The following is a 21,398-nucleotide window of genomic DNA, read 5'->3' as shown; positions in this document are numbered from 1 at the left end:
CAATCACAACTAATATTCTTTTACAACTAATATTTTTCCACTCCTATCATATATATGGGTTCTCGGATGGTGACTGTAGTAACAAATTCCATTCAAGCATATTGTCGAACAATGGATATGCAAAATAAAAGGTCGTGGTGTATAATTTCAAATCACTAAGTCTCCAAAAAACAAGAAACAAAGTAAGAGAAAAAAAAAAAACACCACAAATTTGTTCATACAACAATTGCCAATTCTTTTCTATACCCAAAATCAATGGCGAATACGGAAGTCTAATCCGAGAACTAAGAACAAAGCAAAGGGCAGGACTCGAGTGTGATAAATTAGTGGGCTGGCCAACTCCCTTCCGCTCCTTAAAAGTTTTGTCCATGACATTGAATCACAAATCACCCAAAACATATTTAGGCATATTAATCATATTGTCCTAAAAGCGGCATATATGTATTCTGAAACCTCAAATTCTTACATTGAATAGCAAAAGAATGCCAACTAAAATTTTCCCTTGCTCCTGAGAAGAATAATTTTCTTAACCCAGTACCATTGACTCATAGTTCTATAAATGATATTTAAAAAATTTCATCCAAAAAGCCACGAACACAATCTCCCAATGCCAAGAAAATCTTTTTACTGTTTTTATGATTCTTACCAATGAAACTAACGAATAATACCCATTCGTTCAAATCAAAGGATTTCTGATTTAGCGAGGATAAAATGAGATAAAATACATAGATCTAATCAAATCATAGACAAATGTGAGTATACCTCAGATAGCCTCAATTCATCTTCCATTAATCACAAAAGAAACCCTAGGAGATTGGAGTGAATCAATGGAGAAAAAGAGAGAGAAAGATGGAGTTCAGAACTTGAGAGAGAGAGTGCTTGCGACCTTAATGTGTGTTGTAATAAGAATACCCCAAGCATAGGGCTAGGTCGGTTGAAAGCATAATACCCGGAAGTCCGGGGTCGAATCCACAGGGAGCGCATCCATAACTTGTTTCAGAGATTAGCTTGTAGAGAGCTTTAGCGTTAGGACCGCCAACCGATCTTTGGCGTTTAGACGGCCAACTTGAAAGATTTGGTTAACTGGCTACTTAACCTAACTATGGCTTTTTGACTGGAGATTAAACTAAAGGCTCGGTTTAGGGATAACTAACACCCGTAACGCAAGGATAAGCTCGATTCTTCTCTTTTTAACGAAAGTGCTAAACATGTCTGGGGTCCTTTTTGGGCATTTAGACAAACATGAGGAGGGACATAGCTCTAGGTATCAAATGTGGCAAGAAGATTAACCATTGCCTACATTTGATCCAAGAGAGTAACACCTCAAAGTTTTGATTCATAAAATCGGTCCTTGCCATGTTTAAGCTGAAAAACAGGAGTTCTCGAGAGGAGAACGAGCCACACCCCTGGTAACGGAATGTTAATCATCCCATAACCTAACCTTGCTACACTACTCACACATAATGAAAAGAGAAGTGATATGTATTAGGATTCGGATGAAAGAACACGAAATCATGCTGAAAACAGAAAGAAAAACTAGATTAATAAGGATCCCGAAGGAACTTACAACATTAATGAAAGCAATCACCCTCCAAATCCCCCAATCAATGCTCCATTAATGAGAGAGAAAAGAGTTGGTAAGAAGAGGCGGTAGAGAGAGAAAGAGCTGATGTCCAATAACATAACACATAACCCTAAAAACGTGCAAAAGGGTATTTATAGCACCCCTTTAAAGTTACAAAAGAAAAACAAAAAGAAAATAAGAATCTACAGAAACTGGGGACTCCTCCCGGTAGGCATTGATCTCCTACCGGTAGAACGGCTTCGAGCAAAAGGGGGACACTGAACAATTTGACTTCCTACCGGTAGGCAGTGATCTCCTACCGGTAGAACTTGAATGGTGCAAATTTGTGACCTCTCTGATCAGGCGTTGGACCGGTAGAGCAGGCCCTCCTACCGGTAGGAATGGGATTATACCGGTAGGCATTGATCTCCTACCGGTAGAACTTCCTTTTCTACGAAACTTTATCAGCTTCTTCTGGGCTTCTCCAAACTCTCCGGGGCTTCGATTCGACACAGCTCCTCCGGACTCCGCTAACGCTCCATTTATACCTCACGGGTCCCCGATTCACGATGGGATAAGTTCACGGCGCACAATCCGCCTTATTAAAGAAAAGAACCTGTAAACACCAAAAATGCACCTTTTGCGCAATATCATTCAAAAACATAGAGTTATGCGCGCGCGCGTACCAAAAATAAGTGAGATAAGCCCGAATATAACCACAATTGTGGGCTTATCACACCTCCCTACTTGGACTTTGCTAGTCCCTAGCAAAAGATGTACACTACGAATGCAACTACCATAGCTCCCCAACACAACAAGGTACGAAACATATGCTTGAACTTCAAAATAGCAAGAATCAAACTAATTTTTGTTTTTCAAAAGGGTGCAACAATCATCTCACCAACAGGCCATGAACTATATTAAACAAATCTCATTCAAGTGAACCACGTGAGGGGGAAAGCACGACCGAGCTCCGATTCCAGCACTCACAAAGGTAACACTCAAAAACTTCTAAGCTTGAACGAAGCAACCGCTATGCAAAACATATCCCATGATCAGATACCAAAGGCTAATGCGATAACGGGAACAAAAGAGTTACGCATGCAAACAAAGAAACGCTCGACAGAGAATTAAAGCTAAAAGTGCAAAGATTAATGAAATTCAAAACAAGACATAACTAAAGTAATAAAAAATTCCGACAATGCATTGCAAAAAGCACACCGGTGCACCTGAAATCAACTAAGGGCTTTTTGGCTTATAACGAGTTACGGGAAACGAAAAACAGATCAAACAAAGTGATTCCTGACCTGTGCTAGCCTGGTAAATTACCCACGACGGGAACCACAGCCTAGGCTACCCAAACCACCAAACACCTAACCAAACAAAAATAAAGAACGGAAAATAAACGACTGACTCAATAAACGAGTACTTGACTCAACCACCGACTCGACAAAAGCTAATTCTAACACCCGTATCCTCCTGCACATCCATAAACTACCACCATCACTGAGCTCCCGGGCCAAAGGTGCGCTCAAAAACCATATTGCTGCTCCAACTCACGGATCTCATCCTCATTAAGCTCATCCTCCGGGTACTCCGGGCTGCGATGCTCCCCAACAGCGCGATCCGTTGCTAACACCACTGGGGGCTCGTACCTCCTCCTCGACTGTTCAGCCATCTGCTCATAGTAAAAATTTGCCTTGTGATCCGCCCTCCTGAATTTCAGCCGCACAGCACAATAGCTTAGACAGGAGCTTCTTTAGAGTTGACCCTTTCTTCTGAGGAACGGAACCTGAGGGGGCTTGGGAAGGGCTGGCTTGAGGAGCTGTTTGGCCTTGCGCTTGGGCTTGGGCTTGGGCGAGGGCACGGGCTTCACGAGCCCTTGTCACATTCGTCTTGCTTTTATGCTCCGAAGTAGCGTTGATAATGCCCGGTGAGCTAGGGTCAAGCTTTTGATTGTCTAGGCGGAGACCGTTGGCTAGGCAAAACTGGGTGACCATTGCAGGAAATGGAAAATTCAACCCCTTCTTGCATGAATGCTTGAATTGCACCAATTGATCAAAAGTCCATTTAGCATAGTCCATGGTCTCAACCGGATTCATAAACACATATAGCAATTCAAGTTCCAAATCTCCCGGTGTCTTCTCCGTCCCACGGGGATAAAGGTTGTAATGCAGGACCTTGTTCATGGTCCTATACTCATCTTTCAAATCACTTCCTGCTTTTCCAACAACACCCCCCTCAAATACTTCGACGTAAACTACATTCATATCAATATCCTCCTCATCAGGTCGAGGATACGTGATGGTCTCAGCCTCCGGTCGTTCATAACCCAGGTATTCAGCAATGGTATCCGGGGTTATTATCATGTCAACACCGCCAACTGTGGTCTCAATTTCTGAATTCTCAATATCATATTTCATACGTGAAAAGAAATCAACAACCCAGTTCTTAACATAGCCCCTAACCTCCTTAAAGAAATGTTGCATACCTTTTTCCCGGATGACGCTAATGTACCTATTCTCCGCCAAGCTATGCTCGCAAACTTGCCGCTCGCATGTAACTTTCCGCCCCTTAAGGGTGGCCACCCACTCGATGTGTTTCTTTCTCTCTCCCTCCTCTTTTCTTTTCTTCCTGCGCTCTTCCCTTTGCTCTCTTGATGGCCCACTGTCCCTCTTCCGCGTACCCAGATCAACTCTCTTCCCGGTTCTATCCCGCAAATACATCACATTCGACATGGCAAAAGGTAGGAATTTTTGAGTCTAGGGCTAGGGGGTTTGAGATATTAGGGTTTACAGGACAAATGGGGGAATGATTATGAAGGATTAAGGAGGAGAGAAGATGAGAAAATGGAATTTGGGGTGCTAACTTGGTGGGTTTCTTGGGAAAATTTCGAGTGGAGAGCGAGAGAGTTACCTGGGTGTGCACAGTGGAGAGATGTGGATCCACGAGTTTGAAATTGGGGAAAAGGTTTGGGATTAATGAAGATTGGTGAAGTTTTGGTGGGATTTGAAAGGGGTAGGGGTGGATTTCCATGGGTTTTGGAGAGGAGGAGAGAAGGAGTTTGGTAACCGTTGGTTTGGAAGAGGAGGGAGAGGAGGAGTTTGGGTTTAAAACAAAAATGAACCGACGGACCCTTTTAAATTTTTTTTCTGGAAGTCAGCCGACCTACCGATAGGCACTGATCCCCTACCGGTAGAACTCCTGTTGAACCGTTTATGAACTGCCATTCCTACCGGTAGAAACTGATCCCCTACCGGTAGAACTTCTGTTGAACCGTCAGATGGCCTTTCTGCTTGCTATTTGTACCGGTAGGCTCGACCTCCCTACCGGTAGAACTTCTGGAAATCTGAAAGTTGCAGATTGACTCTCCAAAGCAATTCTCCACCTCCAATTATCACCAGCCACACCCAAAATCAAAAAGTGCAACCCCGAACGCCCTTCCAACAACCGATTTCCTAAGCTTTTCAAAAGAATTGGACTCGGACACAGCTCAAATATGGATCAAAAGTGACAATATGTGGTTTATTCACAAAAACAATGCCTTGAATCATCTTTCGAACACACCTTAGCCTCCTTTGCAATGCACAACCGGAATAAAAAAATACCAAAGTATGTACAAGAGAAGATGAAATCCTACTCTAAGGGTACGATAAACAAAAGAAACATGGGATACGACAAAAATGAATCTCCACTCTACATATTCAACCGACTCAAATGCACTTAAAGATTTGTTCCACACGATTCATGGCATGTTAACGAGATGAGTTGCACAAATTTCAAGAGATGCATTCACATCGATGTCCTTGCTACATACGAAACCAAAACGAGCATATGCTAAGTAACTTAGAACAAGGGGAGATTCTGCAAAGAAAATTTTACAAAATTTAAAATTCTATGCAAAAGCAATTTAAAAAAGAAAGAAATGCAAGAATAATCCCCCCCCCCCCCCCGCCAAACTTGAAATATGCAGCGCCCTCGATGCAAAAAGACGAAAAATAAAGGAAGGGAGAACAAAAATGTACCGACGGGGTGGAATGTCAACCACCCGATACCTCGACCAAGTTGGAGGATTTTTCGTCAATGCCACCGTTCATCATCGGAACCGCTTCCAAGGCCCACTCTTTCGGTCCCGCCATCGGAACCAAAGCTAGTCGCACAGAGCCATCGCCGGAGCTTTCTTGGGCTAACAACCGCGACACAGAGTCGCATCCATGCTTAGGGCTCCTGAATGCCTCACTCACCCCGGTTTTTAGACCCAAACTACCAAGGCTGGTGCGGTAGCATGTTACCCTGTAAAAGACTTAAGAGCCAACTACCTATTAGGAGACAAATGACATTAGCACTACCGGCTCGTGGTAGCCCGGCACAAAAATTATTATGCACAAGTATGTAAACCACCGAATCGTCACGTGATTAAACGGGTACTACTTTTCTGTCCATGGTTCGCGTAAGGTGTCGCAAAGCAAAATAGACAACACCCTAAGCGAAATAGAGGTGGCTATACAGGACCACAAAAGATTTGCCCTTACTAACCGGAGCTGGGAACACGAGCCTTGTTTGAATAGCGGCGTGCAAAGCTATAAACCCAAGTCAATGATGGGTACCTCCGTAAAGGTCGGGCCTTCGGAGCAATTAAGTCCAGAAGTACGCAAAAGCTCCCCGTGAAAACATTTTTTCGAAATGTCAAATCAATGGATCATCCACGTAAACCAGAGCGTTCAAATCCTCCGTTATTTCATTACTTGCAAAATTTTCCAAAAACGGCTTAAGTCTCTGGCTGTTAACCTTGAAAACATTTCCATTCGAAGGGTTCACAACTTCAATTGCCCCATGGGGGAAAATGGTTTGTACAACATAAGGACCAACCCAACGGGACCGCAACTTGCCCAGAAAAAGATGAAGTTTTGAATTGTAAAGAAGACCTTTCTGACCGACGTCAAAATTTTTCCCTTGGATGTTCTTATCATGGAAATCCTTCACCTTAGATTTGTAAATGTCCGTATTATCGTATGCATCCCTCCGGATTTCTTCCAGTTCATTGAGTTGGAGTTTGCGATGCGCGCCAGCGGCAGGCAATCGAAAATTTAAAGCTTTGATGGCCTAATAGGCCTTATACTCCAACTCCACCAGAAGGTGGCATGCCTTACCGTATACAAGCCGACAAGGCAAAGCGCCTAAAACGGTCTTATACGCGGTACGATATGCCCATAAGGCATCGGTCAGACAGAGTGACCAATCCTTGCGATTTGGATTAACGGTTTTTTCTAGAATGCGTTTTACCTCACGGTTTGCAAGCTCGGCTTGGCCATTGGTCTGAGGGTGGTATGCGGTGGACACCTTGTGCGTGATCCCATATTTCTTCATGAGCGCTTCGAAAGGCCGATTACAGAAATGAGAGCCTTGATCACTTATAATGGCCTTTGGTGTGCCAAACCGAGACAAAATGTTCTCCTTGAGAAATTCCAGCACCACCTTGTGATCGCTGGTCTTGGTCGGGATGGCCTCCACCCATTTAGAGACATAGTCCACCGCGAGGAGAATGTAGAGAAAACCATACGACATGGGGAATGGCCCCATGAAATCAATCCCCCAGCAATCAAACACTTCAACGATAAGGATATTGGTGAGGGGCATCATATTCCTCCGAGTCACCGCGCCCAATTTCTGACAAGCTTCACAAGTTCGACAAAAGGAATACGCATCCTTGTGAAGTGTGGGCCAGTAAAAGCCACATTGTAGAACCTTGGCAATGGTCTTGGTATGAGAAAAATGGCAACCGCACTCCTTGGAATGGCAGAACTACAAGATCCCTTGTTGGTCCTCCTCCGGAACACAACGCCGGATAATGAGGTCCGGGCAAAATTTAAAAAGATAAGGGTCATCAAAGCCGAATCTTTTCACCTCTATGAGAAATCGCTTCCTATCTTGTGCACTCCATTGGCTAGGAAGTTGCCCGGTTACAAGGTAGTTAACAATATCGGCGTACCAAGGGCTAGGAGAAACAGCAAACAGTTGCTCATCGGGAAAGGTGTCGACAATTGGGAGATTGGCCTTACGGTCCTCAAACTCAAGCCGAGACAAATGGTCGGCTACCACATTCTCTACTCCTTTCTTATCTTTGATAGAGAGATTAAATTCCTGGAGCAACAAGATCCAACGGATTAACCGAGCCTTTGCGTCCTGCTTTGCAAAAAGGTACTTAAGGGCTGCATGATCAGTGAAAACTGTGATAGGAGTTCCCACCAAGTATGAGCGAAATTTATCCAAAGTGAAGACGACTGCGAGCAACTCCTTTTCAGTAGTTGAGTAGTTCATTTGCGCGTCATTCAGCATTTTGCTCGCATAGGAAATGACATAAGGATGCTTATCCTTCCTCTGGCCAAGAACGGCTCCCACAGCATAATCACTTGCATCGCACATCAATTCAAACGGGAGTTCCTAATCCGGAGTTTGCACGATTGGAGGAGAAGTAAGACTCGACTTCAGTTTTTGAAAAGCCTCATTGCAAGCGCTGGTCCATTCAAAAGGAGCATCTTTAGAGAGAAGATGACACAAGGGACGCGATATGGTGGAGAAATCCTTAATGAATCGCCGGTAGAACCCTGCATGGCCTAGGAAGGAGCGGATGTCCTTTACACACTTGGGCGTTGGAAGATTAGCAATCAAGTCGATTTTCACTTTGTCCACCTCTATGCCTTTTTGTGATACGATATGCCCCAAGATAATGCCCTGTGTAACCATGAAATGACATTTCTCCCAATTCAGCACAAGATTTTTCTCCTCGCATCTCTCCAGCACTTTGTCCAAATTCAATAAACAATCCTCAAAAGAGTCCCCGAAGACCGAGAAATCATCCATGAAGACTTCGACAATGCGCTCCACCATATCACTGAATATACCCAACATACATCGGGCGAAAGTGCCCGGAGCATTGCACAACCCAAATGGCATTCGCCTATACGCAAACGTCCCATAGGGGCAAGTGAAAGTAGTCTTTTCCTGATCATCCAGAGAGACCGCGACTTGGTTGTACCCCGAATAGCCATCGAGAAAGCAATAGAAAGCATGACCGGCAACATGCTCGAGGATTTGATCAATAAACGGGAGAGGGAAATGATCCTTGCGAGTGCATGAGTTGAGCTTCCTGTAGTCAATGCAAACTCGCCAACCGGTGGAGACCCGAGTGGGCACTAGTTCATTATCGGCATTGGCTACCACTGTGACTCCAGATTTCTTCGGAACAACTTTTATCGGGCTAACCCATTTGCTATCAGCGATAGGGTATATGATCCCAACGTCTAACAACTTCAAGACCTCTGCTTTGACCACCTCTTTCATAATGGGATTTAAACGGCGTTGGGGTTGACGGGAAGGTTTGACGTCATCCTCGAGATAAATATGGTGAGTGCATAAGGAAGGATCAATTCCTTGAATATCAGCAATAGACCACCCAATAGCTACGCGACGCCGCTTCAATACCTCCAAGAGTTGTGATTCTTGATGCTCATTCAATGAAGAAGAAATCACCACGGGAAAAGTGGCATCGGGCCCAAGGAAAGCATACTTGAGAGTATCGAGCAAAACCTTTAACTCAAGCTTTGGAAATTGCACACTTGAAAGGAGACTCTTGCTTGCTAAAGGTGGTAGCGCTTCAAATTTTGGGGACCAAACAGCCGTCTCACACACATCTTCCATGTTAAGCAAGGAATACAAGTACTTCACCCCCGGTGAGTCTAGAAATGTCTCCTCTTCAGCGGTAAGGAAAACTTCCGACGGATCCTAGTATAAGAAAGTATCGATGTGCTCTTGGACCAAAGAATCTATAAGATTGACTTCATGAACACACTCGTCATCCCCCATTTGGCTTCCGATATTAAACACATTCACCTCCATCCTCATGTTGCCGAAAGTGAGGTTTAGCAAACCCCTTCGGCAATGGATAACGGCATTGGAAGTGGCCAGGAATGGACGCCCAAGAATGACCGGAGTCGACGTTGACACTTGTGAGGAAGGCACAGGGCATGTATCCAACACGATAAAATCCACCGGATAGATGAAGTTATCCACTTGCACGAGTACATCCTCCACCATCCCGCGTGGGACACGAATGCTTCTATCGGCCAATTGAAGGGTCACTGATGTTGGCCTCATCTCCCCCAATCCAAGTTGCTCATAAACGGCATACGGGAGTAAGTTCACACTAGCCCCCAAATCAAGGAGAGCTTTTCTCGATCTTTGTGCCTCCGATTGTGATGGAAATAGTGGGACACCCCGGATCTTTATACTTTGGAACCACATTGGTTTGAATAATCGAACTCACTTGCTCTGTCAACAACACCCTTTTGTGAACATTTAACTTACGCTTCTGAGTGCATAAGTCCTTGAAAAATTTGGCATAGGTAGGGATTTGCTTGACTGCATCCACCAACGGAATGTTGATCCTCACTTGCTTGAAAAGCTCATAGATCTCAGAGTTGTTGTTGGCATGGGCCGGAGCTTTCAAACGTTGGGGAAACGGGGCCAGAATTTGAGGAACGGGAGCCTTGGGTTCTTCTTGCTGAGATTTTGCCGATTGCTCACCAACGGGAGAGGGCTCCAAGGTTGGTGAGTCAATAAGAACATCCGGCTCTTGCACAACAATTGGCGTAACCCGTGGCTTGCTAGGCTTGGGGACAACGACCGTATCAATTTCCTTGCCACTCCACAGTGTTATAATAGACTTGGCTTGCTCGGGACTAGGCACCGAAGAGCTCCCCAGAAAATGAGTTCCATTGGGATTCGCTTGGGGTTGAGTCGGAAGTTTCCCCTTTTCTTGTTGGAGAATTCCCACCGTATTAGTCAGCTTCACCATTTGATTCTTGATTTCCCCGAGTGTTTGAGTGGTTTGCTCGTTGAGGGATGTTTGGCTTTGCATGAAAGATGACATAATCTCCTCCAAGGACCGCTTCTGAGGTTGGAATTGATTTGGCCCTTGCGGAGGTCCCGGCGGTGCAAACCCCGGTGGTTGTTGATGTTGAGAAAACCTCGGCGCTCCTTGAGATTGAGAAGGCCGGAAAGTTTGGTGTTGTTGAGGTGGTGGAACTTGTGGCGGTCCGGGAGGTTGAGAATCGCTCCACCGGAAATTAGGATGCATCTTCCACCCCGGATTGAAAGTTTGAGAATAAGGGTTAAACCGTTGATTAACGGCGTTGACCTCCGATGGGCCGGTTCCTTGAAGAATATCCTTGACAGCTGGGAGCATTTGACAATCTCCCGTAGCATGACCTGCAACTTCACATAAAACACAAATGTCTTCCGCCTTGGCCACAGAGGCCACCCCAGCAACTTTATTAAGTTGTAAAGTTTCAATTTGGCGGGAAAGCTGGGCGACCTTGTGGGCTAGCTCATTTTGCTCATGCAATTGAAATTTACCGGGATTGCTCGGAGCCGGATTAAACACATTCTTTTCAGAGGGGTCTGAGCAATCCCAGTTTTGAGTTTTTTTTCGCTAATTCCTCAAAATAGTCCCACGCCGCTTCAGGGGTTTTTGCCATAACTCCACCAGCACACATGCTATCCATAAGGTGTCGAGTACTTTGAAAACATCCCTTTAACAAGTACTCGACCTTTTGAAAAGTCGGAAGGCCATGATGTGGGATGGAGTTTAGCAAATCCTTGTACCTCTCCCAATATTGATAAAATGATTCCCCCTCTTTTTGTTTAAACGTTTGGATTTGATGCATGAGTTCCTTTGTGAGATGTGGGAGGAAAAATTTCATGTAGAAAGCCTTTGATAAATCCGCCCAGTTTGCCAAGGATTGGGGCCTCATATTATTCAACCAAATCTTGGCTTTGTCTTTTACTAAAAATGGGAAGAGTTTTAGCTTTGCGGACTCAAGTTGAACGGGCGTGGACACTATTGCGGATACCAACTCCTCGAATGCCCGCATATGAGTGTACGGGCATTCTTTGTCTTTGCCATAAAAAGATGGCATCATGTTAATGTGATGCATTTTCACGGTGAAAGTAATCGCCTCGGTTGCTGCCGGAAGGACTATAGTGGGCCGCGGAGTAGAACGGGCCGGATTCATGTAGTCACTCATGGTCCTTTCGGGCACAAGCGGTGGCATTTCGCCTTCACCGTTTCCGGCCATTCTTTCTCGAGGAGGGGTTAGGTCAGAAAAAGGAGTTCTTTGGGGTGATGGTGTCCTTGCTCGAACCCGACGAGGAGTTTTGGGTCGAGGAGGAGAAAAAGATCGATGAAGCCTTTTAGAAGTTGGGCTCCGAAATGCTCCACGATGACCACCACGCATACACTTGAAAAACCCTTCTCGAGAAACAATGGACAACAAGAATAAAGAAAACAGACAAAAGGGGCTATGCCGCCGCCTCGATAAGAAAAGGTGATTTGTACTTACTCTAGCTTCGTTACACCTCACGTTTGAGAGGCTCAAGTTAGAGGTATCCACTAGATTACTTACAAATCACACAAAGTAAAAATTAACAAGATACTTACAATGGGTTGGCGAACCTCCAAGATGAGCTATTAGAGAAAGCGCTCCTCGGCAACGGTGCCAAAAATGCTTGCGACCTTAATGTGTGTTGTAATAAGAATACCCCAAGCGTAGGGCTAGGTCGGTTGAAAGCATAATACCCGAAAATCCGGGGTCAAATCCACAGGGAGCGCATCTATAACTTGTTTTAGAGATTAGCTTGTAGAGAGCTTTAGCGTTAGGACCGCCAACCGATCTTTGGCGTTTAGATGGTCAACTTGAAAGATTTGGTTAACTGGCTACTTAACCTAACTACGGCTTTTTGACTGGAGATTAAACTAAAGGCTCGGTTTAGGGATAACTAACACCCGTAACGCAAGGATAAGCTCGATTCTTCTCTTTTTAACGAAAGTGCTAAACATGTCTGGGGTCCTTTTTGGGCATTTAGACAAACACGAGGAGGGACATAGCTCTAGGTATCAAATGTGGCAAGAAGATTAACCCTTGCCTACATTTGATCCAAGAGAGTAACACCTCAAAGTTTTGATTCATAAAATCGGTCCTTGCCATGTTTAAGCTGGAAAACAGGAGTTCTCGAGAGGAGAACGAGCCACACCCCTGGTTACAGAATGTTAATCATCCCATAACCTAACCTTGCTACACTACTCACACATAATGAAAGGAGAAGTGATATGTATTAGGATTCGGATGAGAGAACACGAAATCATGCTGAAAACATAAAGAAAAACTAGATTAATAAGGATCCCGAAGGAACTTACAACATTAATGAAAGCAATCACCCTCCAAATCCCCCAATCAATGCTCCATTAATGAAGGAGAAAAGAGTTGGTGAGAAGAGGTGGTAGAGAGAGAAAGAGCTGATGTCCAATAACATAACATAACCCTAAAAACGTGCAAAAGGGTATTTATAGCACCCCTTTAAAGTTACAAAAGAAAAACAAAAAGAAAATAAGAATCTGCAGAAACTGAGGACTCCTACCGGTAGGCATTGATCTCCTACCGGTAGAACGGCTTCGAGCAAAAGGAGGACACTGAACAATCTGGCTTCCTACCGGTAGGCAGTGATCTCCTACCGGTAGAACTTGAATGGTGCAAATTTGTGACCTCTCTGATCAGGCGTTGGACCGGTAGAGCAGGCCCTCCTACCGGTAGGAATGGGATTATACCGATAGGCATTGATCTCCTACCGGTAGAACTTCCTTTTCTATGAAACTTTATCAGCTTCTTTTGGGCTTCTCCAAACTCTCCGGGGCTTCGATTCGACACAGCTCCTCCGAACTCCGCTAACGCTCCATTTATACCTCATGGGTCCCCGATTCATGATGGGATAAGTTCACGGCGCACAATCCGCCTTATTAAAGAAAAGAACCTGTAAACACCAAAAACGCACCTTTCGCGCAATATTATTCAAAAACATAGAGTTATGCGCGCGCGCGTACCAAAAATGAGTGAGATAAGCTCGAATATAACCACAATTGTGGGCTTATCAGAAAGAGAGAGAGAGAGAGAGAGAGAGAGAGAGAGAGAGAGAGGGGAAAGAGGAGAGTCGGTGAGGAGACGATTGGGGATTTGGGAGGGGAATGAGGGTTAGGGATTTTATTGGTACATAAGGGAGGAAATAATTGTCAATTCAACTTCTCATACCATGTCTTGGTGAATAATTTTGTTTGTGTCATGAAAGTGGTGATTTTAAGAGTCGAGACCATCTATTGGTGATTAATCTTGGTCCACGCCTCCTGCCGGTAATTTTCCCTTTGGATATTTAGTCGGTAAATGTGTGATTTATTGGCAACTAAAATTTAGTTGGGAAATGTGTTCTAATTATCACCGACTAATAGTTTAGTCGGTAAATGTCTTTTGAGTCAACTAATTTGTGGCCTATTGCCGACTAAACTTTAGTCGGGAAATGTGTTTCAATTATCACCAACTAATTGTTTAGTCAGTAAATGTCTTTTCGAATCAACTAATTTATGGCTTATTGCCGACAAAACTTTAGCCGGGAAATGTGTTTTAATTATCACCGAATAATTGTTTAGTCGGCAAATGTCTTTTCGAATTAACTAATTTGTGGTCTATTGCCGACTAAACTTTAGTCGGAAAATATTCCATACCAATTTGTCATTCCAGAATTTTCTACAAATTTTTTTCACATAATTATTCCCTGTATATTTCAACCAACAATCATTACATCCACAAAATTGCCAACCTAATGCAATTAATACAAAATAAAAATTCCAAAAAATAAATACAAGCTTTCATAAGTAGAGGTGTCCAGCAAATACTTAAACAACTTGTATCCAAATTCCTAGAGCGCAAAATAACGCGTCCAACCACAATGGAAAAATAAAAAAATCTAGGTTTCGTAACAAAATGTATTCAAACCCTTAGACCGCAAAATACTAAAAAGTTCTACTTCAATAAACGGATGACCAAAAAACAAGATTCACTCTAATGGTCACACTACCATTTGTTCAAGAATCAATAGCTTTTTTCACCAAGTGCATAGCAAACTCGATCTGAGACTTGCTCCCACAAAATCCACGAACTCTAACTTCCTTCAGATGGTTATGCACCCATCATCCTCCGATCTTGACCTTTTCAAGCATTTCACCAAGAGGACAAGTCTGCAACCACAAAAGCACAACAGCAATTTCAAAATTTTGTCACAGGAAAAATGAAATACTAACACTAGCTAATAATCAAACATCAAGTACATCAAATTCAATGGACTATGAGATTGATATAAAAACTACAACTTATTCATGAAGCATAAAAGATTCTTTGTTCGGTAAAGCCAACAAAGAGTGCCAATACAAGTACTATTTCTATATTGGAAGTGTCCGAGTCTTTTGAGGAGAATCTGGAGGAAGCCCAAGAAGCATTAGGACTGAGTTGATCCTCACAACTATGTTCTTGTTGCCGATAAATAAATAAAAAAAAAACTATGTTCCTGTTACATGTCTCTCAAACTAACTGGTACCAAGAATTCATGAGGTTTGCCCCAACATTATCAGAACATGTAAGTTTTTAAAAAAAAAACTTTGATAACAATTTTGATACAGAAGAGATGAGTTTTTATTTTTTCCCGATTAAAAGGGCCAACAAATATTTACCTTTGTTCCTCCTCACAAGTCGCCTTTGTTCCTCCTCACGTTGCTTTTGCTCTTCCTCCAGTTGACTCTTCTCCTCCTCCTGCTCCTCCTTGCGTCGCCTTTGTTAGAGAACTGGTAAGTCTTCCATCAGGGGCTATGTTATGTCACGGTAAAGTACAGTATAATTAGTCGAATTGCGGATAAGGTTGATCTAAACACTGAGTTATAAACAAATTCATAAAAAGTAGGAAATTTTACGAGTGAAATAACACATCTAAAAAGGTATAATTTACCTTTACCCAAGAGTAGAGATTCCCTGCCACAATAAGGTAATGGTAAATCAAAGTTGGTATCTACATGAGGAAACTAACGGCAGTCACATGGAGAACGGGTGATGTTATTATAGAATTATTTCAATTGCCTCAAATTATTCACAATGCTGATTAACATATTTGTACTACACAGGGTATATGAAGGGTTAAGGGTTGTGCTTACACAGAGTTCTATCACTGTTATACAATACTACAGGTCATCCCTTATGTTAAAAAATACAGTCAAGAGCAGAAAGAATGTCATTTATATTAGGTACTTCAACTTCATGAAACTTATTAGAGATACAAGCAAAGATCCACACTTACAATTTACACTTGCAAGTTCCTTGAGTGAAATCCACAGAAAACCATCCCTGTATAGATACCCCATTTACTGAGTACGTATTGCTCTGGTTTGGGAAAATACTTGAGATGTCAGTATTATTCGCAAGGTTGAGATTTGGAGCACAAACGCCAGCTGCATCTTTTGTGAGTTGCACATCACACCAAAAGATCACATTGGCTAAACTAACTTGTCCGATGATCTGGTAGGCAGCTTCACTGGAGTCGGGAAACAGCCTTGAAAAGCCTCCATGTGCTATTACCAAAGGTGCATTGCCTACAAAAGCAAACTAATAAATAAGTCAGTCGATCGAGAAACCCAAACGGGCAGACCAATTCAATAAAATTCAGTTTTGTGATGGAACAGCAGGACAAATATGTCAGCAATAAGCTATCATGAGATGGAAACATTGAACAAGAAACTAACATAAATGCTGGTAAAATAAAATTACAGGAAGCAGTGGCATGGAGAGGAAATCAAGATAGTTAATTCATATCCAACAAACAGTTAACTAAAGGGAAAACTATTTTTAATCAACATATTGCCATATCACTTCGTGTAGTTTCCTAATCATGTCCGTGTATAGCAACTCCGGTAGCTTTAGTTTGGGCCACTGTTGCCGTTGTTGTTCCTCCGGCTTCTCGTTCCTTTCTTCGGACATGGTTCTTGGTTTTAACACTGATTTCGAAAGACTAACAGAAGGGAAGAAATTTAGAGATAATGCACGCATTATATTGAACGATTAATCCTTCTTTTTTGGCTTTTGGCATGCTCATTTTATGTACTTGTGTTTGGAAAAAGAGATGGGGGGGTTTAGGTAGAGATAAGGAAAGAGAGCCACACACAAGACTAATATGTCTGAGAACAAAAGAGCAGATTCGTATCCAGTATAAGGGAACGTAACAAGCAGTCCACGAGTATTTCCTCTCTAACTTGTCCTCTTTTTAGTGGAGCAAAAGTGACCAATAGACAATTTACCAAAACAAAAGAAAGTGACCGTTTGATGGATCCAACTAGAAATGTCGTATTACCAGAATTGAATGTACTAATAGAATTGGATGTACTACTTCATTGTACCTGGTGGTTATCTGTTTTTTCCCCCTGAGACTCCTTGGGGTTCAGCTCCCCTCCATATCCTACTTCATTACTTTTTGGTCCTATCCTGGACATACAACTATAAATTTGAACTGCCCAACGACAAATTTGAACTGTCCATATTGTAGATGCTGCAGAGAACAATACCTCCCTAAGAAATCAATTTCACAATTCATTTAGAGATACATGAACAAACGGTATTTTCTACACTACAAAATAGAGGCAAATGTAATTTTGAGCTATAAGTGGTTCATTATATCTATATATATGATGTCCGGTTAAACTGGATTTTTTTGCGAGGTTATTGTTTTCTCACGAGCCCACAGTTTAGTCTCTAAAGTCTCTATCTTCTGTTTTGGTGTAGAAAAAGTGACCCATAAATGTGTTCAAAAGCTCATTAAAAATCACATACTCAATATTTTCCAATGATTCCAACACCAAAACATCACCAATTGACCAAGGTTTAAAACCCATGCGAACCCATAGTCAGTAACACATTCAACTATGATAAAATTGATGAAAAACATAGCTCCAAAAGCTGCCCAGATTTCCAGAATTACCAAACCATTAACTTTGGAACAAAAGCTGATTTTGCCTAGAAGGATTTAAGGCACAAACCTTACATATTCAAAAAGGTATGTAAATCTAGTTTCAGAATCAAGAAACGGTACGTAAAACCGATACCCGAGCTAGGAGATATGTTCGTTTCTTCAAGACGTGTCGGTGCTGTCTGCACATACACGAATCTGACAGCTGACAGCAGTTTGGTGCATGATTTTGATCTTTTTCCTCACCTCATATAAAATTCTGAAATTTTTACAGCATATGCTAAACACATAGAGGCATCTCCAGTAAAATTACCAGAAAATAACACAATTGGCACATCAATGATAAAAATTCCTCAAATACATGACAGATTCAACTCGGTCAAAAACATAGTTTAGCATATTCATAAGATATACAAATTTCCTGGAATTAAACCCAACTCCAACCTCTAAAACCCTCTCTCATGGATTCAATTCAGTGCTAGTTGCATGCCAAGTATGGAATTGAACAATAAAATCATAGATTCGAGTATAGAAGAGCATGAATACCATACAAAGTCTTCAACACAAGCCAATCAGATTATTTTGTCTTGCCCACTCCTAGCCTCACAGATCTGTCCCTAAGAAACCCAAAAAAAAATTCCAGCTAATCAGAGTTTTTTTGTAAGGGAAAACAAAGGCTTCCACACGATACCCACTATTAGAATTCAAAAGCCCAACAAGTCTTGTCTGATAAGACAGATTACTATATGTTAGGGCTTTCCAAAAGTTTTTCCTTTCACGTGAAATCAAACCAAACAAGAAGAACAGAAGATACCGAAACCGGAAAACCCAAAGGATTTTGGTGCTGTCGTCGAGTTGTTCGTTTCCACCGCCGTTGTCGATTTTGCTGTCGTTGTTGACGAGAGTAGCGGGGAGAGAGAAAGAGCGCAATCGGGAGAGGGGAAATGTGAGGAAGAGAAAATTGCCGTTCATTTGGGCGAGTGACGAAACCGAGGGGTGGGTTAGAGCAGGCGTGGTTATACGGTGCCGTTTCATTTGGAGCCGACTATTTACAACCACAAAATTTCTAAGCTTAACCTGTTCTAAACCTAACCCACAAATCTTAAAACAATTTTCTATATAACAAATATCCCTAAACTTTCAAAAATACCCCTCCCACCCAACATGCATCTTCCTCCTCCTCCTCCTCCCCCCCTTCCCCCTTCTCTCTCTCCTCGTTCTCTCCTCTACTGTTAAGCACCAACACCACCATCACCACCCTTTTCCCCTTCTATCTCCCTGTTGTCATCAGTTTCTCCCTCCTCTTCTCCTCTCCCTCAAACCACCAGAACTACACACCACCACCGCACCACACCACGACCAACTGTGCATCACCCACCATCACCACCCTTCTCCCCGTTCTCTCCTCTACTACAACCTAACTATCACGCATTTCTTCGCCGACGAACCCAATCCCATCGCACATTAGCAAAATGCGCGATGTTGATCGCGCATTTCGTGAATTCGTTCTGCGGAACATGACGCATTCGGAATTTGTATTTTTTGCATTTTTAACAGTCATAATCTGCGTTTTTAACAAACAAAAAAAAAAATACATGACGCATCCTCAGTATGCATTATAAAGTGTTCGAGTATTAGAATCTGAAATTTGTAAACATTTTCAAGTTTTAAAATCTGAAATTGTCTAAATTTTTTAGAAATGTGTATCCGATTATGTTGGGAATTTTTTTTGAAATTTTCAGATGCACAAGGTCCATCTCTTTCCCTCTCTTGATCGATCAATCTCTCTCGATAGAGAAATGGAGAAAATCATGAGAGATCTTGGCAATGGAGCTTCGGAGGTGGGCGATTCAATTTTCGCAATTTGACCGTGCTTCGGAGGAGCTTCGGTGGAGGTGGTGATGGGGGTTGGATGGCAGTGGCAGTGGTGGGTGATTTTCCTTTTCTTGGACCTCTGTAAGTTTATAAATTGAGTGGAACTAGACCTCAATTCCAGATTTTACAGTTTTCAATTTTGATTCTGTTCATTGGTAACGATTTGGGGGAATTTGATCGAAAAGGTGATAAACAACAGGAGGGAAGCAGGCCAAATTGATTTGTCCATAGCAGGTGGTGGTGGTGTGGCAATGACTGGTGGTGGTGCGGCGGTTATGGAGGTGGGGGGGGGGGGTTTGCTAGTGTATGTGGTGGAGGAGACTGGTAGGTGGGAGATGGGTTGGGGAAAAAGAATAGGGAGGAAGATGACCTAAAACGATGTCGTTTTATTGAGGGTATTTTTGTCCATTTTTTTAAGGACTTTTTTGTTCGAAAGTGATTAATTTTAGAACATGCTACGTATAGGAAATTTGTGGTTGCAAATAGCTAGCCCCTTATCAAAATGCCGCCATTTTTTTCACGAAAATTTCAATTTAATTGGAGCAAAAAAATATACAATGTCCCCGACTAAAATTAACTTAATGGACAATTGTCTGATTTCGGATTTAAGGGAAAATATTTAGTGGGCTCTAATTGCGTCACCATTGCATACAAACTCCAAACTTTATCGCTATGAATATTTTTATAATGGTTGATCTGAACTGTTAGAATTTCATGTCTTACCAATTATATTATTGTCACCAAAATCAAAGATCAATATCAGCGACCACACGATCGAAAAACTTTTATTGTGTCCAAAAGCAATAAAGTCTTATAGCACACCACCTGAGCCTCGCTTGAGGTCTTTTTGCGCGATCAAAACAATATATCTTTAATTTTTTTATGGGTTGTATCTTTCTTACCGAGATTATAGTTGATAACTTTTCGTTGGACAATTGATCGAAAGGAAAATCCTATTTTTCTAATGAGTTCATGTCTCGATAAATGGGTTTTCTAAATCTGGTCAAGTTGCAAATTTTCGAGAATAAATAATTCCACAAGTGCAACAAAGTCAACGGTCTCGATCGTCATGATGGTCTTGCAATCGTGCGGCTACTATAACAATGAATACAACATAAGGCTTAGTTGATTATCAAGTAAATCAAACGTATAGATTGCAAAGGTAGCTATCGAGTCATTTTTTATATGCTCGATCTGAATCGTTAGGATTTCACATCTTACCGATTGTAGTATTGTCACCAAAATCGAAGATCATTCGATATCAGCGACCACATGATCGAAAGTTTTTTAATGCGTTCGGAGACGTTTAAGTGTTATAATGCACTAAATGAGTCTCGCCTGAGATCTTTCTTGGCAATCGAAATCATCTATCTTTGACGTAATACGAATAAGATCATTTGTACCAAAAATGAACTTAATCCCATATGGGTAGACACTTAATCAAACAAGAATTGTTTTTAATTTAAGAATTTGTGTGCCGATAAAGGGGCTACTTTAACCTGATCAAGCCAAAATTTTACGAAAAACTTATGATTAAGAAGGACAAAAAAATGAATGGTTTTGATCGGGAAAGTTGCATTGTGATCATTGTAGTCGAAACAAATATTTCCATTCTTGAAAGTTTTAAAAAGGGGGAAAATTTTGATATTCCACGACTAAAATTGTTTTTAGTCGGCAAAAATAAATAAATGCCGAGCAAACTAATTAGTCGGGACATATATTTCGTTTATTGATTTTTAAAAATTCGTAAAAAGTTTATTTTTTCCAGACTAAACCTATTATTAGTTGGCAAAAATATATAAATCCCGACCAAATAAATTAGTCGGGAAATTTATTTCATTTGTTAATTTTTAAAATTGGTGAAAAATGCATATTTTCCCAACTAAAATTATTATTAGTCGGAAAAAACTAATTAGTAGGTAAAATGTATTATATTTATTGATATTTTAAATTCGTAAAAAATGATTTTTACTGACTAAACTTCTAATTAGTCAGCTAAAATCAATATACCGACCAAAATAATTAGTCGGGAAAATATATTATATTTATTGATTTTTCAAATTTGTAAAAAATT

The 21,398-nt window shown here is 41.8% G+C and overlaps 2 protein-coding genes and 1 non-coding gene across 9 annotated transcripts; 1 reads left to right on the top strand and 2 right to left on the bottom strand.

The window, feature by feature from the left end:
* Positions 1-6,524: 6,524 nt before the first annotated feature.
* On the bottom strand, positions 6,525-7,987 carry LOC131309568 (uncharacterized). Its single transcript, XM_058336185.1, has 2 exons — positions 7,469-7,987; positions 6,525-7,270 (listed from the first exon to the last, which is right to left on the bottom strand). Exons 1-2 carry the CDS (start codon positions 7,985-7,987, stop codon positions 6,668-6,670), a joined length of 1,122 nt encoding a protein of 373 aa, XP_058192168.1. The 3' UTR covers positions 6,525-6,667.
* Positions 7,988-11,188: 3,201 nt separating this feature from the next.
* Positions 11,189-11,295, top strand: LOC131312236 (small nucleolar RNA R71). The gene has a single exon (XR_009195804.1). It is a non-coding gene; the product is annotated as a small nucleolar RNA R71 (small nucleolar RNA).
* Positions 11,296-15,179: 3,884 nt separating this feature from the next.
* Positions 15,180-18,386, bottom strand: LOC131311190 (glycerophosphodiester phosphodiesterase GDPDL1-like). 7 transcript variants are annotated; one of them, XM_058338537.1, is made up of 5 exons: positions 18,264-18,386; positions 17,996-18,066; positions 16,884-17,032; positions 15,791-16,095; positions 15,180-15,306 (listed from the first exon to the last, which is right to left on the bottom strand). In XM_058338537.1, exons 3-5 carry the CDS (start codon positions 16,974-16,976, stop codon positions 15,300-15,302), a joined length of 405 nt encoding a protein of 134 aa, XP_058194520.1. In that variant the 5' UTR covers positions 16,977-17,032; positions 17,996-18,066; positions 18,264-18,386; the 3' UTR covers positions 15,180-15,299. The 7 variants fall into 7 exon arrangements, 2 of the variants coding, with proteins under 2 accessions (XP_058194520.1, XP_058194521.1); XR_009195434.1 differs by having other exon boundaries at positions 15,181-15,306; positions 15,452-16,082; XM_058338538.1 differs by lacking the exon at positions 18,264-18,386 and having other exon boundaries at positions 17,996-18,217.
* Between the last annotated feature and the right edge of the window lie 3,012 nt (positions 18,387-21,398).

Source organism: Rhododendron vialii, chromosome 12a (genome assembly GCF_030253575.1).
Source record: "Rhododendron vialii isolate Sample 1 chromosome 12a, ASM3025357v1".
Lineage (NCBI taxonomy): Eukaryota > Viridiplantae > Streptophyta > Magnoliopsida > Ericales > Ericaceae > Rhododendron > Rhododendron vialii.
The sequence above is the reverse complement of the archived record's forward strand: the minus strand, read 5'-3'. Positions and strand labels throughout refer to the sequence as shown.